General features: G+C 61.0%; 1 protein-coding gene across 1 annotated transcript; it reads left to right on the plus strand.

Moving 5' to 3' along the window:
- Window positions 1-1,636: 1,636 nt before the first annotated feature.
- Window positions 1,637-25,366, plus strand: LOC126484246 (uncharacterized). The gene is made up of 4 exons (XM_050107660.1): window positions 1,637-2,837; window positions 17,669-17,736; window positions 24,882-25,060; window positions 25,276-25,366. Exons 1-4 carry the CDS (start codon window positions 1,637-1,639, stop codon window positions 25,364-25,366), a joined length of 1,539 nt encoding a protein of 512 aa, XP_049963617.1.
- The last annotated feature ends 694 nt before the right edge of the window (window positions 25,367-26,060 follow it).

Here is a 26,060-nt window from a genome sequence, read left to right on the forward strand (position 1 = left end):
GCAGCTCCTACACGGGAGGCACCACCGCACGCTGGTCCCCCCCCGTCGCAGCTCCTACACGGGAGGCACCACCGCACGCCGGTCCCCCCCGTCGCAGCTCCTACACAGGAGGCACCACCGCACGCCGGTTCCCCCCTTCGCAGCTCCTACACGGGATGCACCACCGCACTCCGGTCCCCCCCGTCGCAGCTCCTACACGGGAGGCACCACCGCACGCCGGTCCCCCCCGTCGCAGCTACTACACGGGCGGCAACACCGCACGCCGGTCCCCCCCGTCGCAGCTCCTACACGGGAGGCACCACCGCACGCCGGTCCCCCCCGTCGCAACTCCTACACGGGAGGCACCACCGCACGCCGGTCCCCCCCGTCGCAGCTCCTACACGGGAGGCACCACCGTACGCCGGTCCCCCCCCGTCGCAGCTCCTACACGGGAGGCACCACCGCACGCCGGTCCCCCCCGTCGCAGCTCCTACACGGGAGGCACCACCGCACGCCGGTCCCCCCCGTCGCAGCTCCTACACGGGAGGCACCACCGCACGCCGGTCCCCCCCGTCGCAGCTCCTACACGGGATGCCCTACCGCACACCGGTCCCCCCCGTCGCAGCTCATACACGGGAGGCACCACCGCACGCTGGTCCCCCCTCGTCGCAGCTCCTACACGGGAGGCACCACCGCACGCCGGTCCCCCCCCGTCGCAGCTCCTACACGGGAGGCACCACCGCACGCCGGTCCCCCCCGTCGCAGCTCCTACACGGGATGCCCTACCGCACACCGGTCCCCCCCGTCGCAGCTCCTACACGGGAGGCACCACCGCACGCTGGTCCCCCCCCCGTCGCAGCTCCTACACGGGAGGCACCACCGCACGCCGGTCCCCCCCGTCGCAGCTCCTACACAGGAGGCACCACCGCACGCCGGTCCCCCCCGTCGCAGCTCCCACACGGGAGGTACCACCGCACGCCGGTTCCCCCCGTCGCAGCTCCTACACTGGAGGCACCACCACACGCCGGTCCCCCCCGTCGCAGCTCCTACACGGGATGCCCTACCGCACACCGGTCCCTCCCGTCGCAGCTCCTACACGGGAGGCACCACCGCACGCTGGTCCCCCCCCGTCGCAGCTCCTACACGGGAGGAACCACCGCACGCCGGTCCCCCCCGTCGCAGCTCCTACACAGGAGGTACCACCGCACGCCGGTCCCCCCTGTCGCAGCTCCTACATGGGTTGAACCACCGCACGCCGGTTCCCCCCGTCGCAGCTCCTACACGGGAGGCACCACCGCACGCCGGTCCCCCCCGTCGCAGCTCCTACACAGGAGGCACCACCGCACGCCGGTCCCCCCCGTCGCAGCTCCCACACGGGAGGCACCACCGCACGCTGGTCCCCCCCCCGTCGCAGCTCCTACACGGGAGGCACCACCGCACGCCGGTCCCCCCCGTGGCAGCTCCTACACGGGATGCCCTACCGCACACCGGTCCCCCCCGTCGCAGCTCCTACACGGGAGGCACCACCGCACGCTGGTCCCCCCCCGTCGCAGCTCCTACACAGGAGGCACCACCGCACGCCGGTCCCCCCCGTCGCAGCTCCTACACAGGAGGCACCACCGCACGCCGGTTCCCCCCGTCGCAGCTCCTACACGGGATGCACCACCGCACTCCGGTCCCCCCCCGTCGCAGCTCCTACACGGGAGGCACCACCGCACGCCGGTCCCCCCCGTCGCAGCTATTACACGGGCGGCAACACCGCGCGCCGGTCCCCCCCGTCGCAGCTCCTACACGGGAGGCACCACCGCACGCCGGTACCCCCGTCACAGCTCCTACACGGGAGGCATCACCGCACGCCGGTCCCCCGCGTCGCAGCTCCCACACGGGAGGCACCACCGTACGCCAGTCCCCCCTGTCGCAGCTCCTACACGGGAGGCACCACCGCACGCCGGTTCCCCCCGTCGCAGCTCCTACACGGGAGGCACCACCGCACGCCGGTCCCCCCCCGTCGCAGCTCCTACACGGGAGGCACCACCGCACGCCGGTCCCCCCCGTCGCAGCTCCTACACGGGAGGCACCACCGCACGCCGGTCCCCCCCGTCGCATCTCCTACACGGGAGGCACCACCGCACGCCGGTGCCCCCCGTCGCAGCTCCTACACGGGATGCCCTACCGCACACCGGTCCCCCCCGTCGCAGCTCATACACGGGAGGCACCACCGCACGCTGGTCCCCCCTCGTCGCAGCTCCTACACGGGAGGCACCACCGCTTGCCGGTCCCCCCCGTCGCAGCTCCTACACAGGAGGCACCACCGCACGCCGGTCCCCCCCGTCGCAGCTCCCACACGGGAGGTACCACCGCACGCCGGTTCCCCTCGTCGCAGCTCCTACACGGGAGGCACCACCGCACGCCGGTCCCCCCCGTCGCAGCTCCTACACGGGAGGCACCACCGCACGCCGGTACCCCCGTCACAGCTCCTACACGGGAGGCACCACCGCACATCGGTCCCCCCCGTCGCAGCTCCTACACGGGAGGCACCACCGTACGCCGGTACCCCCGTCGCAGCTCCTACACGGGAGGCACCACCGTACGCCGGTCCCCCCCGTCGCAGCTCCTACACAGGAGGCACCACCGCACGCCGGTCCCCCCCGTCGCAGCTCCTACACGGGAGGCACCACCGCACGCCGGTCCCCCCCGTCGCAGCTCCTACACGGGAGGCACCACCGCACGCCGGTCTCCCCCGTCGCAGCTCCTACACGGGAGGCACCACCGCACGCCGGTCCCCCCCATCGCAGCTCCTACACGGGAGGAGGCACCACCGCATGATAGTCCCCCTCGTCGCAGCTCCTACATGGGAGGTACCACCGCATGCCGGTCCCCCCCATCGCAGCTCCTACACGGGAGGCACCACCGCACGCCGGTCCCCCCCCCGTCGCAGCTCCCACACGGGAGGTACCACCGAACGCCGGTTCCCCCGGTCGCAGCTCCTACACGGGAGGCACCACCGCACGCCGGTCCCCCCCGTCGCAGCTCCTACACGGGAGGCACCACCGCACGCCGGTCCCCCCCGTCGCAGCTCCTACACGGGAGGCACCACCGCACGCCGGTCCCCCCCATCGCAGCTCCTACACGGGAGGCACCACCGCACGCCGGTCCCCCTCGTCGCAGCTCCTACACGGGAGGCCTCACCGCACTCTGGTCCCCCCCGTCGCAGCTCCCACACGGGAGGTACCACCACACGCCAGTCCCCCCCGTCGCAGCTCCTACACGGGAGGCACCACCGCACGCCGGTCCCCCCCGTCGCAGCTCCTACACGGGATGCCCTACCGCACACCGGTCCCCCCCGTCGCAGCTCCTACACGGGAGGCACCATCGCACGCCGGTCCCCCCTGTCGCAGCTCCTACACGGGTTGAACCACCGCACGCCGGTCCCCCCCGTCGCAGCTCCTACATGGGAGGCACCACCGCACGCCGGTCCCCCCCATTGCAGCTCCTACACGGGAGGAGGCACCACCGCATAATGGTCTCCCCCGTCGCAGCTCCTACACGGGAGGTACCACCGCATGCCGGTCCCCCCCGTCACAGCTCCCACATGGGAGGCACCACCGCACGCTGTTCCCCCCTGTCGCAGCTCCTACACGGGAGGCACCACCGCACGCCGGTCCCCCCCGTCGCAGCTCCTACACGGGAGGCACCACCGCACGCCGGTCCCCCCCGTCGCAGCTCCTACACAGGAGGCACCACCGCACGCCGGTTCCCCCCGTCGCAGCTCCTACACGGGATGCACCACCGCACTCCGGTCCCCCCCGTCGCAGCTCCTACACGGGAGGCACCACCGCACGCCGGTCCCCCCCGTCGCAGCTATTACACGGGCGGCAACACCGCACGCCGGTCCCCCCCGTCGCAGCTCCCACACAGGAGGCACCACCGCACGCTGGTCCCCCCTCGTCGCAGCTCCTACACGGGAGGCACCACCGCTTGCCGGTCCCCCCCGTCGCAGCTCCTACACAGGAGGCACCACCGCACGCCGGTCCCCCCCGTCGCAGCTCCCACACGGGAGGTACCACCGCACGCCGGTTTCCCTCGTCGCAGCTCCTACACGGGAGGCACCACCGCACGCCGGTCCCCCCCGTCGCAGCTCCTACACGGGAGGCACCACCGCACGCCGGTACCCCCGTCACAGCTCCTACACGGGAGGCACCACCGCACATCGGTCCCCCCCGTCGCAGCTCCTACACGGGAGGCACCACCGTACGCCGGTACCCCCGTCGCAGCTCCTACACGGGAGGCACCACCGTACGCCGGTCCCCCCCGTCGCAGCTCCTACACAGGAGGCACCACCGCACGCCGGTCCCCCCCGTCGCAGCTAGTACACGGGAGGCACCACCGCACGCCGGTCCCCCCCGTCGCAGCTCCTACACGGGAGGCACCACCGCACGCCGGTCCCCCCCGTCGCAGCTCCTACACGGGAGGCACCACCGCACGCCGGTCCCCCCCATCGCAGCTCCTACACGGGAGGAGGCACCACCGCATGATAGTCCCCCTCGTCGCAGCTCCTACATGGGAGGTACCACCGCATGCCGGTCCCCCCCATCGCAGCTCCTACACGGGAGGCACCACCGCACGCCGGTCCCCCCCCGTCGCAGCTCCCACACGGGGGGTACCACCGAACGCCGATTCCCCCGGTCGCAGCTCCTACACGGGAGGCACCACCGCACGCCGGTCCCCCCCGTCGCAGCTCCTACACGGGAGGCACCACCGCACGCCGGTCCCCCCCGTCGCAGCTCCTACACGGGAGGCACCACCGCACGCCGGTCCCCCCCATCGCAGCTCCTACACGGGAGGCACCACCGCACGCCGGTCCCCCTCGTCGCAGCTCCTACACGGGAGGCCTCACCGCACTCCGGTCCCCCCCGTCGCAGCTCCCACACGGGAGGTACCACCACACGCCAGTCCCCCCCGTCGCAGCTCCTACACGGGAGGCACCACCGCACGCCGGTCCCCCCCGTCGCAGCTCCTACACGGGATGCCCTACCGCACACCGGTCCCCCCCGTCGCAGCTCCTACACGGGAGGCACCACCGCACGCCGGTCCCCCCTGTCGCAGCTCCTACACGGGTTGAACCACCGCACGCCGGTCCCCCCCGTCGCAGCTCCTACACGGGAGGCACCACCGCACGCCGGTCCCCCCCATCGCAGCTCCTACACGGGAGGAGGCACCACCGCATAATGGTCTCCCCCGTCGCAGCTCCTACACGGGAGGTACCACCGCATGCCGGTCCCCCCCGTCACAGCTCCCACACGGGAGGCACCACCGCACGCTGTTCCCCCCTGTCGCAGCTCCTACACGGGAGGCACCACCGCACGCCGGTCCCCCCCGTCGCAGCTCCTACACGGGAGGCCTCACCGCACTCCGGTCCCACCCGTCGCAGCTCCCTCACGGGAGGTACCACCACACGCCAGTCCCCCCCGTCGCAGCTCCTACACGGGAGGTACCACCGCACGCCGGTCCCCCCCGTCGCAGCTCCTACACGGGATGCCCTACCGCACACCGGTCCCCCCCGTCGCAGCTCCTACACGGGAGGCACCACCGCACGCCGGTCCCCCCCCGTCGCAGCTCCTACACGGGAGGCACCACCGCACGCCGGTCCCCCCCGTCGCAGCTCCTACACAGGAGGCACCACCGCATGCTGGTCCCCCCCGTCGCAGCTCCCACACGGGAGGCACCACCGTACTCCGGTCCCCCCCGTCGCAGCTCCTACACGGGAGGCACCACCGCACTCCGGTCCCCCCCGTCGCAGCTCCCACACGGGAGGCACCACCGCACGCCGGTCCCCCCCGTTGCAGCTCCCACACGGGAGGTACCACCGCACGCCGGTCCCCCCCGTCGCAGCTCCTACACGGGAGGCACCACCGCACTCCGGTCCCCCCCCGTCGCAGCTCCCACACGGGAGGCACCACCGCACGCCGGTCCCCCCCATCGCAACTCCCACACGGGAGGTACCACCGCACGCCAGACCCCCCGTCGCAGCTCCTACACGGGAGGCACCACCGCACTCCGGTCCCCCCCGTCGCAGCTCCCACACGGGAGCCACCACCACACGCCGGTCCCCCCCGTTGCAGCTCCCACACGGGAGGTAGCACCGCACGCCGGTCCCCCCCGTCGCAGCTCCTACACGGGAGGAGGCACCACCGCATGATGGTCCCCCCCGTCGCAGCTCCTACACGGGAGGCACCACCGCACGCCGGTCCCCCCCGTCGCAGCTCCTACACGGGAGGCACCACCGCACGCCGGTCCCGCCCATCGCAGCTCCTACACGGGATGCCCTACCGCACACCGGTCCCCCCCGTCGCAGCTCCTACACGGGAGGCACCACCGCACGCTGGTCCCCCCCCGTCGCAGCTCCTACACGGGAGGCACCACCGCTTGCCGGTCCCCCCCGTCGCAGCTCCTACACAGGAGGCACCACCGCACGCCGGTCCCCCCCGTCGCAGCTCCCACACGGGAGGTACCACCACACGCCGGTTCCCCCCGTCGCAGCTCCTACACGGGAGGCACCACCGCACGCCGGTCCCCCCCATCGCAGCTCCTACACGGGAGGCACCACCGCACGCCGGTACCCCCGTCACAGCCCCTACACGGGATGCCCTACCGCACACCGGTCCCCCCCGTCGCAACTCCTACACGGGAGGCACCACCGCACGCCGGTCCCCCCCGTCGCAGCTCCCACACAGGAGGCACCACCGCACGCCGGTTCCCCCCGTCACAGCTCCTACACAGGAGGCACCACCGCACGCCGGTCCCCCCCGTCGCAGCTCCTACACAGGAGGCACCACCGCACGCCGGTCCCCCCCGTCGCAACTCCTACACGGGAGGCACCACTGTATGCCGGTCCTCCCCGTCGCAGCTCCTACACGGGAGGCACCACCGCACGCTGGTCCCCCCCATCGCAGCTCCTACACGGAAAGAGGCACCACCGCATGCCGGTCCCCCCCGTCGCAGCTCCTACACTGGAGGTACCACCGCACGCCGGTCCCCCCCGTCGCAGCTCCTACACGGGAGGCACCACCGCACGCTGTTCCCCTCTGTCGCAGCTCCTACACGGGAGGCACCACCGCACGCCGGTCCCCCCCGTCACAGCTCCTACACGGGAGGCACCACCGCACTCCGGTCCCCCCCGTCGCAGCTCCCACACGGGAGGTACCACCGTACGCCAGTCCCCCCCGTCGCAGCTCCTACACGGGAGGCACCACCGCACGCCGGTACCCCCGTCGCAGCTCCTACACGGGAGGCACCACCGTACGCCGGTCCCCCCCATCGCAGCTCCTACACAGGAGGCACCACCGCACGCCGGTCCCCCCCGTCGCAGCTCCTACACGGGAGGCACCACCGCACGCCGGTCCCCCCCATCGCAGCTCCTACACGGGAGGCACCACCGCACGCCGGTCCCCCCTGTCGCAGCTCCTACACTTGTTGAACCACTGCACGCCGCTTCCCCCCGTCGCAGCTCCTACACGGGAGGCACCACCGCACGCCGGTCCCCCCCGTCGCAGCTCCTACACGGGATGCCCTACCGCACACCGGTCCCCCCGTCGCAGCTCCTACACGGGAGGCACCACCGCACGCTGGTCCCCCCCCATCGCAGCTCCTACACGGGACGCACCACCGCACGCCGGTCCCCCCCGTCGCAGCTCCTACACAGGAGGCACCACCGCACGCCGGTCCCCCCTGTCGCAGCTCCCACACGGGAGGTACCACCGCACGCCGGTTCCCCCGGTTGCAGCTCCTACACGGGAGGCACCACCGCACGCCGGTCCCCCCCGTCGCAGCTCCTACAAGGGAGGCACCACCGCACGCCGGTCCCCCCCGTCGCAGCTCCTACACGGGAGGTACCACCGCACGCCGGTCGTCCCCGTCGCAGCTCCTACACGGGAGGCACCACCGTACGCCGGTCCCCCCCGTCGCAGCTCCTACACGGGAGGCACCACCGCACGCCGGTCCCCCCCGTCGCAGCTCCTACACGGGAGGCACCACCGCACGCCGGTCCCCCCTGTCGCAGCTCCTACACGGGTTGAACCACCGCACGCCGGTCCCCCCCGTCGCAGCTCCTACACGGGTGGCACCACCGCACGCCGGTCCCCCCCATCGCAGCTCCTACACGGGAGGAGGCACCACCGCATGATGGTCCCCCCCGTCGCAGCTCCTACACGGGAGGTACCACCGCATGCCGGTCCCCCCCGTCGCAGCTCCTACACGGGAGGCACCACCGCACGCTGTTCCCCCCTGTCGCAGCTCCTACACAGGAGGCACCACCGCATGCCGGTCCCCCCCGTCGCAGCTCCCACACGGGAGGTACCACCGCACGCCGGTTCCCCCCGTCGCAGCTCCTACATGGGAGGCACCACCGTACTCCGGTCCCCCCCGTCGCAGCTCCTACACGGGAGGCACCACCGCACGCCGGTCCCCCCCGTAGCAGCTCCTACACGGGAGGAACCGCCGCACGCCGGTCCCCTCCGTCGCAGCTCCCACACGGGAGGTACCACCGCACGCCGGTCCTCCCCGTCGCAGCTCCTACACGGGAGGCACCACCGCACTCCGGTCCCCCCCGTCGCAGCTCCCACACGGGAGGCACCACCGCACGCCGGTCCCCCCCGTTGCAGCTCCCACACGGGAGGTACAACCGCACGCCGGTCCCCCCCGTCGCAGCTCCTACACGGGAGGCACCACCGCACTCCGGTCCCCCCCCGTCGCAGCTCCCACACGGGAGGCACCAGCGCACGCCGGTCCCCCCCGTCGCAACTCCCACACGGGAGGTACCACCGCACGCCGGTCCCCCCCGTCGCAGCTCCTACACGGGAGGCACCACCGCACTCCGGTGACCCCCGTCGCAGCTCCCACACGGGAGGCACCACCACACGCCGGTCTCCCCCGTTCCAGCTCCCACACGGGAGGTACCACCGCACGCCGGTCCCCCCCGTCGCAGCTTCTACACGGGAGGCACCACCGCACTCCGGTCCCCCCCCCGTCGCAGCTCCCACACGGGAGGCAACACCGCACGCCGGTCCCCCCCGTCGCAACTCCCACACGGGAGGCACCACCGCACTCCGGTCCCCCCCGTCGCAGCTCCTACACGGGAGGCACCACCGCACGCCGGTCCCCCCCGTTGCAGCTCCCACACGGGAGGTACAACCGCACGCCGGTCCCCCCCGTCGCAGCTCCTACACGGGAGGCACCACCGCACTCCGGTCCCCCCCCGTCGCAGCTCCCACACGGGAGGCACCACCGCACGCCGGTCCCCCCCGTCGCAACTCCCACACGGGAGGTACCACCGCACTCCGGTGCCCCCCGTCGCAGCTCCCACACGGGAGGCACCACCACACGCCGGTCTCCCCCGTTCCAGCTCCCACACGGGAGGTACCACCGCACGCCGGTCCCCCCCGTCGCAGCTTCTACACGGGAGGCACCACCGCACTCCGGTCCCCCCCCCGTCGCAGCTCCCACACGGGAGGCAACACCGCACGCCGGTCCCCCCCGTCGCAACTCCCACACGGGAGGCACCACCGCACTCCGGTCCCCCCCGTCGCAGCTCCCACACGGGAGGTACCACCGCACGCCGGTCCCCCCCGTCGCAGTTCCCACATGGGAGGTACCACCGCACGCCGGTCCCCCCCGTCGCAGCTCCTACACGGGAGGCACCACCGCACTCCGGTCCCCCCCGTCGCAGCTCCCACACGGGACTCACCACCGCACGCCGGTCCCCCCCAATGCAGCTCCCACACGGGAGGTACCACCGCACGCCGGTCCCCCCCGTCGCAGCTCCTACACGGGAGGCACCATCGCACTCCGGTCCCCCCGCGTCGCAGCTCCCACACAGGAGGCACCACCGCACGCCGGTCCCCCCCGTCGCAGCTCCTACACGGGAGGCACCACCGCACGCCGGTCCCCCCCGTCGCAGCTCCTACACGGGAGGCACCACCGCACGCCGGTCCCCCCCGTCGCAGCTCCTACACGGGAGGCACCACCGCACTCCGGTCCCCCCCGTCGCAACTCCCACACGGGAGGTACCACCGCACGCCGGTCCCCCCCCGTCGCAGCTCCTACACGGGAGGCACCACCGCACTCCGGTCCCCCCCGTCGCAGCTCCCACACGGGAGGCACCACCACACGCCGGTCCCCCCCGTTCCAGCTCCCACACGGGAGGTACCACCGCACGCCGGTCCCCCCCGTCGCAGCTTCTACACGGGAGGCACCACCGCACTCCGGTCCCCCCCACGTCGCAGCTCCCACACGGGAGGCAACACCGCACGCCGGTCCCCCGCGTCGCAACTCCCACACGGGAGGCACCACCGCACTCCGGTCCCCCCCGATGCAGCTCCCACACGGGTGGTACCACCGCACGCCGGTCCCCCCCGTCGCAGCTCCTATACGGGAGGCACCACCGCACTCCGGTCCCCCCGCGTCGCAGCTCCCACACAGGAGGCACCACCGCACGCCGGTCCCCCCCGTCGCAGCTCCTACACGGGAGGCACCACCGCACGGCGGTCCCCCCCGTCGCAGCTCCTACACGGGAGCCACCACCGCACGGCGGTCCCCCCTGTCGCAGCTCCTACACGGGAGGCACCACCGCACTCCGGTCCCCCCCGTCGCAGCTCCCACACAGGAGGCACCACCGCACGCCGGTCCCCCCCGTCGCAGCTCCTACACGGGAGGCACCACCGCACGCCGGTCCCCCCCGTCGCAGCTCCTACACGGGAGGCACCACCGCACTCCGGTCCCCCCCCTGTCGCAGCTCCCACACAGGAGGCACCACCGCACGCCGGTACCCCCCGTCGCAGCTCCTACACGGGAGGCACCACCGCACGCCGGTCCCCCCCGTCGCAGCTCCCACACGGGAGGCACCACCGCACGCCGGTCCCCCCCGTCGCAGCTCCTACACGGGAGGTACCACCGCACGCAGGTCCCCCCCGTCGCACCTCCCACACGGGAGGCACCACCGCACGCCGGTCCCCACCGTCGCAGCTCCCACACGGGAGGCACCACCGCACGCCGGTCCCCACCGTCGCAGCTCCCACACGGGAGGCACCACCGCACGCCGGTCCCCCCCGTCGCAGCTCCTACACGGGAGGCACCACCGCACTCCGGTCCCCCCCGTCGCAGCTCACACACAGGAGGCACCACCGCACGCCGGTCCCCCCCGTCGCAGCTCCTACACGGGAGGCACCACAGCACTCCGGTCCCCCCCTGTCGCAGCTCCCACACAGGAGGCACCACCGCACTCTGGTCCCCCCCGTCGCAGCTCCCACACAGGAGGCACCACCGCACGCCGGTCCCCCCCGTCGCAGCTCCTACACGGGAGGCACCACCGCACCCCGGTCCCCCCCGTCGCAGCTCCCACACGGGAGGCACCACCGCACGCGGGTCCCCTCCGTCGCAGCTCCTACACGGGAGGCACCACCGCATGCCGGTCCCCCCCGTCGCAGCTCCTACACGGGAGGCACCACCGCACGCCGGTCCCCCCTGTCGCAGCTCCTACACGGGAGGTACCACCGCACGCCGGTCCCCCCCGTTGCAGCTCCCACACGGGAGGCACCACCGCACGCCGGTCCCCCCCATCACAACTCCCACACGGGAGGCACCACCGCACGCTGGTCCCCCCCGTCGCAGCTCCCACACGGGAGGTACCACCGCACGCCGGTCCCCCCCGTCGCAGCTCCTACACGGGAGGCACCACCGCACTCCGGTCCCCCCCGTCGCAGCTCCCACACGGGAGGCACCACCGCACGCCGGTCCCCCCCGTTGCAGCTTCCACACGGGAGGTACCACCGCCCGCCGGTTCCCCCCGTCGCAGCTCCTACACGGGAGGCTTCACCGCACTCCGGTCCCCCCCGTCGCAGCTCCCACACAGGAGGCACCACCGCACGCCGGTCCCCCCCGTCGCAGCTCCTACACGGGAGGCACCACCGCACGCCGGTCCCCCCCGTCGCAGCTCCTACACGGGAGGCACCACCGCACTCCGGTCCCCCCCCGTCGCAGCTCCCACACAGGAGGCACCACCTCACGACGGTCCCACCCGTCGCAGCTCCTACACGGGAGGCACCACCGCACTCCGGTCCCCCCCGTCGCAGCTCCCACACAGGAGGCACCACCGCACGCCGGTCCCCCCCGTCGCAGCTCCTACACGGGAGGCACCACCGCACGCCGGTCCCCCCCGTCGCAGCTCCCACACGGGAGGCACCACCGCACGCCGGTCCCCCCCGTCGCAGCTCCTACACGGGAGGTACCACCGCACGCCGGTCCCCCCCGTCGCAGCTCCTACACGGGAGGCACCACCGCACGCCGGTCCCCCCCATCGCAGCTCCTACACGGGAGGCATCACCGCACTCCGGTCCCCCCCGTCGCAGCTCCCACACAGGAGGCACCACCGCACGCCGGTCCCCCCCGTCGCAGCTCCTACACAGGAGGCACCACCGCATTCCGGTCCCCCCCGTCGCAGCTCCCACACAGGAGGCACCACCGCACGCCGGTCCCCCCCGTCGCAGCTCCTACACGGGTGGCACCACCGCACGCCGGTCCCCCCCGTCGCAGCTCCCACACGGGAGGCACCACCGCACGCCGGTCCCCCCCGTCGCAGCTCCTACACGGGAGGCACCACCGCACTCCGGTCCCCCCCGTCGCAGCTCCTACACGGGAGGCACCACCGCACTCCGGTCCCCCCCCGTCGCAGCTCCCACACAGGAGGCACCACCTCACGACGGTCCCACCCGTCGCAGCTCCTACACGGGAGGCACCACCGCACTCCGGTCCCCCCCGTCGCAGCTCCCACACAGGAGGCACCACCGCACGCCGGTCCCCCCCGTCGCAGCTCCTACACGGGAGGCACCACCGCACGCCGGTCCCCCCCGTCGCAGCTCCCACACGGGAGGCACCACCGCACGCCGGTCCCCCCCGTCGCAGCTCCTACACGGGAGGTACCACCGCACGCCGGTCCCCCCCGTCGCAGCTCCTACACGGGAGGCACCACCGCACGCCGGTCCCCCCCATCGCAGCTCCTACACGGGAGGCATCACCGCACTCCGGTCCCCCCCGTCGCAGCTCCCACACAGGAGGCACCACCGCACGCCGGTCCCCCCCGTCGCAGCTCCTACACAGGAGGCACCACCGCATTCCGGTCCCCCCCGTCGCAGCTCCCACACAGGAGGCACCACCGCACGCCGGTCCCCCCCGTCGCAGCTCTTACACGGGAGGCACCACCGCACGCCGGTCCCCCCCGTCGCAGCTCCCACACGGGAGGCACCACCGCACGCCGGTCCCCCCCGTCGCAGCTCCTACACGGGAGGCACCACCGCACTCCGGTCCCCCCCGTCGCAGCTCCCACACAGGAGGCACCACCGCACGCCGGTCCCCCCCGTCGCAGCTCCTACACGGGAGGCACCACCGCACGCCGGTCCCCCCCATTGCAGCTCCTACAGGGGAGGCACCACCGCACGCCTGTCCACTTGCTGCGCCCATCACAGTGCTCGACGCCTCCCACGCTCTGCAGGTACTGCATTGTGCCTCATTACTCTATCCTTTTCAGAGTTTTTGTTCGGAGCAGGAGCTGGAAAATAACGATTGTACGAAATTTGGGCGCTCGCGTGTATTTAAATGAATTCCTGCTGGGTTACTGCGCCGCCACCAGAACCAGATGCGTACTTGTCGATTGTGAAATTCTCCCGCAGATTTTCCGTCCCCATATTTGCATTCTACCGGTATCTTGCATCCAGTGCGGCCGTCCGCTTGGTCCTCTTCGGCACTGCCAGAGGATTCGATGGACCTGGACCCATCCGGAGGTTATCCGGCCTACGTTTCCCTCGAAGCGCAGGACGCATTTCAGGGCGTGGCCGGGGGCTCGTATTCAGTCCCAGCTGCGGCACGCAGCTCCTCGTGCCACCCAGCTTCTTGCCACCCCCCACCCGCCAATGTTGTAAGATAGCTTCCTACACGACAGTGGTGTAGCATTTTGTGTGCAGTCCTAAGGCATCGGCTGCATGACGACCAGCGCAGTGCCACGAAACGGCATCGAGAAGGCGCTGATGCGCACACCGACGGAAAGAGTGGGCAGCGCCCACCTCCTAGCAGACGAGAGTCCAGGGCCCCCTGTCAACGCTGATTTAATCAGCCGCCCTCCCATCGCTCGTCGGCCCAGTTCAATCTGTCTTCGTGAGCATCAGTACTGGATAACAGGAACACGATACTTAGCCTGCGTTCTGCAAGACTAACGTACTTACAAGTAGGACGAACAGGCAGTCACTTATGAAAGGGAAGCTACGTTTGTTCTGCTTTCGCAAAGTGTTTTGTACAGATGATTTGGGATTCCTTCTACTGATAATCGCAACTTCTCTTCTTCCTTGTGTGTGTCGGTTCTGATCCTACGGTAACCGACACAACAGTAATGTAGTTCTGCACGCTGCCTATCGAGGTTACGAAATTGCGCTCTTGTCGGAAACGCTTTTCCTCATCGCCAGCGGAGCCAGCTGTTGGGGACGGCATCCGTTGCTGGCGTAGATAGCAGAACAGCAACTTTATGGCAGGCTATGTCGTAAATGCGGTGGAATGTGCTTCGGTATGCTGGGCGAACGCCGGACATTTGCCACGCCGGACATTTGCCACGCCGGACATTTGCCACACTTTCCCCTTCGCCAGGTAGCGATCCCTCAGGTAAGGGACGCCCTTCCTCGTACTTCTGTCCGCTTTCAAACCGCCGTCTCCACATCTTACTCGATACAACCAGTACGTAAGGGAACTTCTTCTTCGACATCCGGGCAAAATACAGAACTTCTTTTCCGAAATCGAAATATTTATATCTTTTGGGAAACGAAAGCAATTCCGACGATTATGTCAGTATGTAATTAGTCCTGCCAAGTATAAATATAGATCCCTCTGTCTGTAGCTTCCTTTCACGCTTACTGATTGCGATAGAAACAGTCCATCGCCATGGGAGCAACAAGAAAGGAACTATATAAAGAGAATGCGAATGTACACTAATCATTTCTTTTTGATCGCTGCATTTGTGCCTACTTTAATTACTACAACTGCATGCCCAAAAGGCGATAAGGAAAGAAGAAATGGGTATTTGAATGTTTGAAAAGAAGAACGACATACTCTATATTAATTTACTCTCTAAAATCCGATATCCCTTGCGGCGAAACATTAGTTAATAAAGTGCAGCGGGACAATGTTCAAAACATCACTGAAAGTGCGTTCATAAACAGAGATAAGAACATTTATGATTGACATGTCATCTAAAGTCGACGTACAATTTTAAAATGTTAGAAATAAGGAAATGAAGTAATAACGTACGTCGTTGTTCTACATTGTTTAGCTCAGGTATTTAAGGGTCAGAGAAAAAGCAACCTAGGTTTTGGAGGGAAAAGCCGTAATTATAATGATCTCCACTACAACAGAAACAAAAAGCACAACTTGAGGAAAAATAATGTAATGTGTGTTCCAGCTCATAAGCGACATTGAAGCAGGTAGTTCCTGTGACTTAGTATGGACAGAGGTTATATTCGACAACCGGAATAAATTAATAACTGGATCCTTTTACCGACCTCCGCTCTCAGATGAAACAGTTGCTGAACATTTCAAAGAAAACTCGAGTCTCATCGCAAATAGGTACGCTACTCATACAATTATAGTTGGCAGTGCCTTCAATCTACCTTCCGTATGTTGACAAAAATACATTTTCAGACCCTACTGTAGATAGAAAACAACTTACACAATTGTCCTAAATGCTTTTTACAAAATTATTTTCAACAATTAGTTCACGAGACCATTCAAATTGTAAATGGTTACGAAAAGAAACTTGACCTCTTAGCCACAAATAATCCTGAGCATCACGACGGATTCGGGGATTAGTGAACACGCAGTCGTAGCGAGGCTCAGTTCCGTAACGAAGAAATTCACCAAAACTAAACACGGATTATATATATTTATAAAAGCAACTAAAAATTCAGGTGACGTCTTTCTAGTAGACAGTGTCGAATCCTTCCAAACTATGTAAGTGAAGGCCAAATGTGACTTAAGTTCAAAGAAATAGTATCAACAGCACTCAAAATACACTCCTGGAAATGGAAAAAAGAACACATTGACACCGGTGTGTCAGACCCACCATACTTGCTCCGGACACTGCGAGAGGGCTGTACAAGCAATGATCACACGCACGGCACAGCGGACACACCAGGAACCGCGGTGTTGGCCGTCGAATGGCGCTAGCTGCGCAGCATTTGTGCACCGCCGCCGTCAGTGTCAGCCAGTTTGCCGTGGCATACGGAGCTCCATCGCAGTCTTTAACACTGGTAGCATGCCGCGACAGCGTGGACGTGAACCGTATGTGCAGTTGACGGACTTTGAGCGAGGGCGTATAGTGGGCATGCGGGAGGCCGGGTGGACGTACCGCCGAATTGCTCAACACGTGGGTCGTGAGGTCTCCACAGTACATCGATGTTGTCGCCAGTGGTCGGCGGAAGGTGCACGTGCCCGTCGACCTGGGACCGGACCGCAGCGACGCACGGATGCACGCCAAGACCGTAGGATCCTACGCAGTGCCGTAGGGGACCGCAACGCCACTTCCCAGCAAATTAGGGACACTGTTGCTCCTGGGGTATCGGCGAGGACCATTCGCAACCGTCTCCATGAAGCTGGGCTACGGTCCCGCACACCGTTAGGCCGTCTTCCGCTCACGCCCCAACATCGTGCAGCCCGCCTCCAGTGGTGTCGCGACAGGCGTGAATGGAGGGACGAATGGAGACGTGTCGTCTTCAGCGATGAGAGTCGCTTCTGCCTTGGTGCCAATGATGGTCGTATGCGTGTTTGGCGCCGTGCAGGTGAGCGCCACAATCAGGACTGCATACGACCGAGGCACACAGGGCCAACACCCGGCATCATGGTGTGGGGAGCGATCTCCTACACTGGCCGTACACCACTGGTGATCGTCGAGGGAACACTGAATAGTGCACGGTACATCCAAACCGTCATCGAACCCATCGTTCTACCATTCCTAGACCGGCAAGGGAACTTGCTGTTCCAACAGGACAATGCACGTCCGCATGTATCCCGTGCCACCCAACGTGCTCTAGAAGGTGTAAGTCAACTACCCTGGCCAGCAAGATCTCCGGATCTGTCCCCCATTGAGCATGTTTGGGACTGGATGAAGCGTCGTCTCACACGGTCTGCACGTCCAGCACGAACGCTGGTCCAACTGAGGCGCCAGGTGGAAATGGCATGGCAAGCCGTTCCACAGGACTACATCCAGCATCTCTACGATCGTCTCCATTGGAGAATAGCAGCCTGCATTGCTGCTAAAGGTGGATATACACTGTACTAGTGCCGACATTGTGCATGCTCTGTTGCCTGTGTCTATGTGCCTGTGGTTCTGTCAGTGTGATCATGTGATGTATCTGACCCCAGGAATGTGTCAATAAAGTTTCCCCTTCCTGGGACAATGAATTCACGGTGTTCTTATTCCAATTTCCAGGAGTGTAATAAGAGACACACTGACCCCCATGGTACACAAAACACGACAGTAAGCTGCTGCAGGAGCACCGAAAAAGGCACGTATAATTTAGACGAGCGCAATATCTCCAAGATTGGCGAAGTTTTACTGTCTCGAAATTTGGTGGCAAATGTGCGCACACCTGCTGGGCGACAGGCGAGGAGTCTCGGAGGACGCCTCCCCCCTGTGGGTGGAAGGCGGCGGACGTGCTCCAGCAGCAGGGGGTAGGCCAGCGTCCTGCGGGGAGGCAGTTCGAGTCAGGGGCCGGCGCCAGTTTTACGGCACTTTCGCCGAATCGTGTCCGGACAGGGCGCCGGTAATTATTTTTTGCAGAGGAGAGAGCTTGCTTCAGCTTTCACAAGTAGGCCTGACGATGCTTTTTCCCGTGAGCCTTCTTGACAATACCGTTTTCACCTACGAAAGAAAACCTGTCACGTACGCTGCGAAACGGGTGGGTGCGACGTGACGTCCGCCGCCCAGACGCTCCAAAACTTGTTGCATTTCTTCGAGAGGCGCACTGGCTTCCCCGCCGGTGTTCGTGCAGGAACTGAGAAGCGATGTGTTTGTTGTGCTGACTGTGACTTCGGGGCACGATGGCGCGATAGGGAGAGGAAAAGAATGTGGCTGTTGGAGGGAGGCAGTAGCGGACATTAAAAAATACTCTGAACGCCATTTGTTGTGGACAACAACACTGAACAGCATTTATTAACAACAGAAGACTACTTTAAAAGAAGCGCGGTCAAGAAACAAGGCAGCTTTTCTTTAAGATTACAGGAACGGCCAGTTAAACTTCAGACTGAATAGTGTATATTTAAATATCAAGAAACAAATTTCTAGTCTAACATTGGTCAATTAAATTTTAAATTTTAAACTGAACAGAGATTAGCTTTAAATCAACTGTGAAATATTCAATGGTAAAATTGCAGCACAATTAAAATTTCTAATCTCATATCGGCTGTCATCAGCAATACAGCCACTCGAGTTTCAGCAGAGGAAAAAGTGCTTTAAATACACTGAATTAAACAACAAACCAAAACACACTAATAAAGCATAACAGATTTCTGAAATGAGGTACAAAGGCCTCAGATCGACTCGTAACCAAGATTGGCCCTGACGTCACCGGGGACCGACACGCCCTACAGTACTGTGGCCGAGACTCACAAATCGACTGCTTCCAAAACACACAAAGTGCAAAGAACAGACACGTGTAGTCATACTGCAGCAATATGCCGACCCCAATGACCCACAGGTTAACCCGAGCACTTTATTATTCTCTCCACAGTTCAAAGCCAGTATATGTATTAAATACAACGTCCACACCTCAATCAATACTCCCGATCTTGAGCAAGGATTCAGCAACCATGAGAGTACCCAAACGCATGAGAGGAAGTGCAATTACTGGTGCATGACCAACAGAATGCTCCTTATATGAGAAACAAACAAAAGGTTAGATAATATTCAGTTAAAAACTCCCACATGAGTGCTAAGAAGGCAACAGTTAAATTTCAGCGCTAGATAATAAGACATCCAGTTAGAAACATCAAAATTGAAATGCAGCAGAATGATAATATGCATATACATCGGGGTGAAAACAGTAAATCAATAACTAATAAAGACACTAGGAAGATTTTTCCCCACGGGAGACTGAACTTAGCCAAACGCGACGACGGGTTCCAGTAGCAATGACAACAGCTCGCAAGTCAGAAAAGTTCGCTTCACAAACTTAATACACAAGCAAGCTTGCACTTAGACAAACACAGCGGCGGAGGAGCACAAGCAGAACTGCTTGACATGAAAACCGTGCTAGGATGAAACTGAATTCTTGCAAAATGTTCCAGAAGCTGCTCAGCCGATCTCGTAAACCAAGGCTGGCTGTATGCTGCTTGCGGCTGCAAGTTGTCGGCCGCGCCTGCTGCCGGCTGACCCCTCCCTCCCGCCGTTCGACTCCTCTGACTCGCTGTTTTCCAACTTCTACCAACGCACACCCTACATGTCCGATGCCCTGGCACAGCGACAAATTCACGACTCCCCGGAACGGCCCACAAAACCCGTGCCACATATCAGAGATCCATTTATTTCATGTATTTATTTATTTCATTAACAGTACAGAGTAACCCACCACATTGAAATACAAGGTGGGTCGGATGCTTTTAAATCTAACAGCAGAGACTTATTATTATTACAGTCTTATTGGTATGCAGTTGTTAATGCTATTTAAAATAACATACAGAAAGTAACATATAAAAATTTCTCTTACCTTACACATCCAAATGTCAAAAAAGGTAATACAATAAGTGTGGCGAAAATAAGTTGCAAGATGTAGAAGTACGTGATATACGACATGTGGATGTAGCTGAGTTGGTAATAGCCTTTTTCTACTTATTTAAGGTGAGAAGGTCTCTGTACAACCTCGAGCTATTCTCGCCTGAAATGGTTTGTATTTATGTATCTTTGCTGCGTTATGTACGTGTTCATATATTACTTGGAGTGTTGCATATCAGGACACTACATGATGTACAGTAGTTGTTTGTTTGACTGATTGTCGGTAGTTGTGGTATATTTTGTGTGATACCTTAGATACAGATTATATGCTGATTGCACATTTCATACATGGAATACATAAATTTTAGCTTTCCATGAAGAATACATTTATGGTTCTAATTTGTTAGTACTACTTCATTGCTTCTTGAGTGCAGTCTCCCTTAAATAACTTAATATATTACATTTTTAGTTTCATAGTTTACACAGAAAATACGGTTTATTCACTGAGGCGCCAAAGAAACTAGTATAAGCATGAGAATTCAAATACAGAGATATGGCCGGCCGTTGTGACCGAGCGGTTCTAGACGCTTCGGTCCGGAACCGCGCAACTACTACAGTCGCAGATTCGAATCCTGCGCCGGGATGTGTGTGAAGTCCTTAGGTTAGTTAGGTTTACGTAGTTCTAATTTCTAGGGGACTGATGACCACAGCAGTTAAGTTCCATAGTGCTCAGAGCCATTTGAATCATTTGGTGTTACAGTCGACGCACGAGCGATAGGACTCAGCGTCTCTGAGGTAGCGAGTATACCGTGAATATGAGGAATCCGGTAAAACATCAAATCTCCGACATCGCTGCGGCCGGAAAAAAATCCTTCAAGAACGATACCAATGACGACAGAAGACAATCGTTCAATATGACAGAAGTGCAACCCTTCCGCCAATTGCTGCAGATTTCAGTCCTGGGCCATCAACAAGTGTCAGCGTGCGAACCATTCAACGAAACATCTTCCGTAAGAGCTTTCGGAGACAAAGTGCCAATCGTGTACCCTTGATGATTCCACGAAACAAAAATTTTCTCCTCGCCAGGGCTCGTCAGCACCGACATTGACTGTTGATGACTGGAAACATGTTGCTTGATCGGACGAATCGCGTTTCAAGATGTATCGAGGAGTTTGACGTCTACAAATATGGAAACAGCATCATGAATCCATGGATCCTGCATGTCACTGTTCAAGCTGGTGGAGGCACTGTAATAGTGTGGGGCGTGTACAGTTGGGGCGATATAGGATCCCTGATACGTCTAGATACGACTCTGACAGGTGACACGTACGTAACCATCCTTTCTGATTAACTGCATCCATTCATGCCCATTGTGCATTCCGACGGACTTGGGCAATTCCAGCAGTACTATGCGACACCCCACACGTCCAGAATTGCTACAGAGTGGCTGCACGAACACTCCTCCGAGTTTAAACACTTCCGCTGGCCACCAAACTCCCCAGACATGAACATTATTGAGCGTATCTGGGATACCTTGCAACGTGCTGTTCAGAAGAGATCTCACCCTCTTGTACTCTTACTGATTTATGGACACACCTGCAGGATTCATGGTGTCAATTCCCTCTACCACTATTTCAGACATTGGTCGACTCCATACCACATCGTGTTTCGGTACTTCTGCGTGCTCGCGGGGGACCTACACGATATTAGGCAGGAGTACCAGCTTCTTTGGCTCTTCAGTGCATATAAAATACATTGATTGTAGCTTTACATAAAGAAGAGAATATACTTTTTTCTACATATAATAAGACAATCAATACATTACGGCTTGTGTACAGCATATTTTAAACAATATGCAATGTGATGTTGGGGAGGAGACGTCGGAATGAAAGCTCTTCGAGCCTTCTCCTCCCAAATGACGTTACCTTATTACTAGAGTATTAGTATGCGGTGTCACTGATTGTGTCTGTTTTTGGTTGTTTTATGATTGTTACTGCCTGTTGTGCTTTTTTTACTTTACTATGGCATCCAGTGTCACGTGTTGTTGGTTTGGGTCCCTTAAGTGTTGATCCCATCTGAGTCAAATTCACTTAGTGTATTCGTTCTCTCTCGGTTTTTGGAATTGTCATCTTGCTTGTGTGCTGCCACGTGGTTTGGTGTGTTGTTTGTGCTTGCCTACGCCTCCTTCCATGTGGGTTTTCGCGCTTGCGTTCTTCATGCAGTGTGTTCGATACAATATCGGCTGCACTACTCATTGTATTATTCTGCCGATGTCACTGTCGTTTCGTATGTCAGAGATGAGGCACTCTGGAGCACCTGCTTTCGACACTACTTCCTTCCTGCGCGACGGTTCAGCACCAAGAGAGCGGGAGAGCGCGCGGCCGCCAGGGACTCAGTACCGCACCCGCAGCCGCGCCTCGTCTGTCCAGTGATCAGCGCACTTGCAGCCTGGACGCGACCTATCAACTCAGCCCCTCCCCAAAAATCAAACTCCAGGGTATGGTTTACCAATATGTGAAACTAGTCTAGTGGAACCACTCGAGGGCGTGCCATGGGCCCGCAAAACGTCGCACCAGGTTACCTAAAGCTTTGTTTCCACCACCTCGTCCCTCAGAATCTCTTTACAGAAACCAAGTCCCCGACCTCGAAGTTCACTGGACATCGGCTGCGGTTGTACCGTGCCGCTTCTCTTTTGTGGGCCATTTCTATGTTATTCTTAGCCTGACGCCAGCTGTCTCTAATAACTTCAGGGGTGATCTCCTGAGGCAACAAGTCCGCAGTCGACCACACGCTAGACAACGGAAAATTCAATGGATAAGCAACAATAAGAGTTGCTAGGGTGACCTCATGAGTTCATGATTTGCTGCATTAAATATAAAATTGGTCCATGGCAGAGAACTATCACACTTACCCTGGGACTCAGTGTGATACATAACAAAAGTGGTTCAAAATGGCTCTGAGCGCTATGGGACTTAACATTTGAGGTCATCAGTCCCCTAGAACATCACACACATCCATGCCCGAGGCAGGATTCTAATCTGCGACCGCAGCGGTCGCGCGGTTCCACGCCTAGAACCGCTCGGCCACTCCGGCCGGCACTCCTTAATCTTGTGGATCGTTTAGTAAATGCCCAGATACCCTCCTATGACTGACTCATGGTATGATCGGAATAGAGCCAGTACCAGCACCCGAGGCAGGCAAATCTTTGACTGCCCATCATTGCTAGTACAGAAGCAGAGAATCCCTTTTTTCAGCTTAACCTGGGATGTCTTCAACAGTTTCCTAACGACACTTGAGAAGCCCCAAATCCGAATCCTGTTCCTCCTGCTCAAGTAGCTGAGCAAACGAGCCTGGCTGGCACCCTGGAAAGCACCTCCTCTCCACCGGCCTGCGTCCTCAGCGGAACAACTCGTGCCCCCTTCCTCGAACTTCAGGCTAAGAGCGTCAGCCACCACATTCTCACGACCTCTCACACGCCTGACGGAGAATTTAAAGATGGAAATCCGCACTGCCCAATGGGCAGTGCTCCCACTTTTACGAGGTCATGGCAACACCTCAGTGAGGGCTTGGTTGTCCGCCTCAAGTATGAATTAGCGACACTCTAAATTAAACTTGAATTTCTTGGTGGCAAGCAGAACAGTGAGGGCCTCAAGTTTCTACGTTGAATATTAACTTTCAGCGGGCGTCGACAAACGGGAAGCATAGTCGGCTGGCCTGCACTCTGTCTCAACACCAGAGCATTGCATAATGTAGTCTTCGAGGCATCGAAGGCCACCTGCTACTGTCGGCCCATTCAAATGGTTTCCCTTTCCGACACAACAGATGTACAATCACCGACAGTCCGCTAACTTGGGAATGAACTTTCGGAAAAAATTTACCATCTTCACGATCCTCGCTATTCCCTTTTTAACTTTGGGAGGCCAAAAGTTGTATATAGCCAAAATTCGAGAGTGGTCAGTCTTCAGCCTGTTTGGCCGAGGCCACATGCTCCAGGAAGGATACCTCCCGAAGCGCCAGGTGAGCTTCACTCTCAGTCCCACCTTCCCCAATGGCGACAGGACCTGACGAAGGTGTTCCAGATGTTCAGATAAGGATTTGCTGTAGACAACTACATATTCCAGCTATACGAATCGGAACTTAACGTCACCCTGTACCGAATCGATGAGCCTAGGCAAACAACTGCTCTCGTCGACAGTCAAAAGAGCACGCGATTAAACTGTACGAGTTTCATTCCAAGGTAAATGCAGCAGCCGCCTTGGATTCCTCCGCCAGTGGAATTTGATAATACGCTTGGTTAATATCGAGCACCGTGAAATACTGAGGCCCGGTAAACCCAAAGAAGGAATGATGTAAATCTGGAAGAGGAACAGACTGCAGAAACTCCGATAATCAACTACTGGTCTGCATCCTCCTTCACCATTCCTCTTTGCCATCACGGAAATCGGAACAGCATTAGGAGATTTTCCACTATCGAAAACGTCTTCATTTTAGGAGGCGACAGCCTACAAGGGAACTGCCTAACTGGCACATCATCCGACAGACAGATACGATATTCAGTTTTGTTTGTGATTCGTATTCTACCTCTCAAAACTTCTTTCCAGGACAGGGGAGTCACATCAGACTCACCGTAATCGATGGCTACCGAACAAACGTCCGAGAATTTGTCATGCCAACACAAACGAAACCTTACAGATGGACAGAATTCAAATTGGAAAGCCCCAGTGAATAATCCAAAACTAACCTAGACCTTTTAAGAAAATCACATCATAACAAGAAATTAGTGCCAAACCTTTCGCCACCAATAGCTCCTATGGCGAGGAAACGTCACCTATTCAATAGGAATTGCGGAACAAGCGAATCAAAGTGAGAGGTTGGCCGTAACCCACGATACAAGTTCGCATGACGGGTTTTAATTCAGAGAATTTACAAATAGTTCGGTACCTGAGGTACCACTCACAATTTAATAAAGGAATACCGCTCCCTGTGTCGAATAATGCACAGACTGGCTCGTGATTAAGATTTGCTCACACAAAGGATAGCTCTGACCCCACTGCAAGCATTCGGCAAAACGCAAGACTGAAACTGCTTGCGTCCCTCTCACCGTCAGCTGTTCGACTGCCTTTTCCTGCTCGGAATGACAATTGCGGACAAGGTGGCCGGGCTCGCCACAGCGGGGGCAACATCCCTTAAAGCGCCTGGTGTTACCGGGAGCGCCCTTACTACCAGCGTTATTGAGGCTGAACTGGACAAGTCCCTCTTTGTATCCACCAAACGCGCCAAGTCGCTGTAAGTGGCAGGCCTCTGGCGGGTAAAATACGGGAGCGAGTGGCTTCCACCTCTGACGGCTGGACGTGAAAAGCAACTGCTGCCGTTCGAATCTGCCGTACACAGGGTGCCCACAAATTAATTGTTTATTGAGTAGATATAGTGGTGGTACTTGCAATGCTTACTGTGGTATCGGATTATGAGTGATTACTTTCAATATGTTCATTTCTCTGCAGTGCCGCGAAACACGTTCTGAAGCACAACCGGCGTTACGGCAGCCGCTGCCCGCGTAATGCGGCCCCTGAGCTCCCGCAGTGGGCCAGCTGAGCGCACGTCCTCTGACCAATCCCCACGCAAATAAGTCCACCGGCGTGAGATGAGCGGAATGTGTTGCCGACGGGAAAACGCCTGTGCGTGCAACTCATGTCCGAGGGGACTGTGAAATCAAGAATGTACGAACATCTAAGTCATAATGACATGGTGCCTCATCTTGCTGAAAGTAAACAGTATTCGGATACTGAATAGGCTGTCGCAACAGAAAATCTGTGAGCATGATTAGGTACAGTGCTCCGTTTATCGTTTTTTTAGCAAAGAAAAACAGTCCAGAAACCTTCTCGTACGTAATGCCCTTCCAAACATTAACGTCGGGAGAGTCTCACATGATTTCAGTATATTCCACTGGTGTTGTGTTAGCGCAGATAACGCAGCTATGCCTGTTAACCTTTCCACAAACGTGGAAGGTCGCTTCATCGGTGAATAAGATGTGACTCAGGATGTTACGCTTTCCATGTGCAAAGTCCACGTCGATGCACATGGCTACGCGTTCTGCAAAATCTTCTTCACGCAGATGGTGGAGAAACTGGAGATGGCACGGCTTCTCCTTTGCGGTAAACTGCAACACCTTGTGTACCGTGGAACGCGGAATGTTCAATTCCACTGACAGACGCCGCAACGATTGTGGACTCCTTTCAGTGGATGTCCCGACGCCTTCAATCCATTGACTGGAGGCTGAGTGCGGATT

The sequence above is a fragment of the Schistocerca serialis genome, chromosome 6, assembly GCF_023864345.2.
Source record: "Schistocerca serialis cubense isolate TAMUIC-IGC-003099 chromosome 6, iqSchSeri2.2, whole genome shotgun sequence".
NCBI lineage: Eukaryota > Metazoa > Arthropoda > Insecta > Orthoptera > Acrididae > Schistocerca > Schistocerca serialis.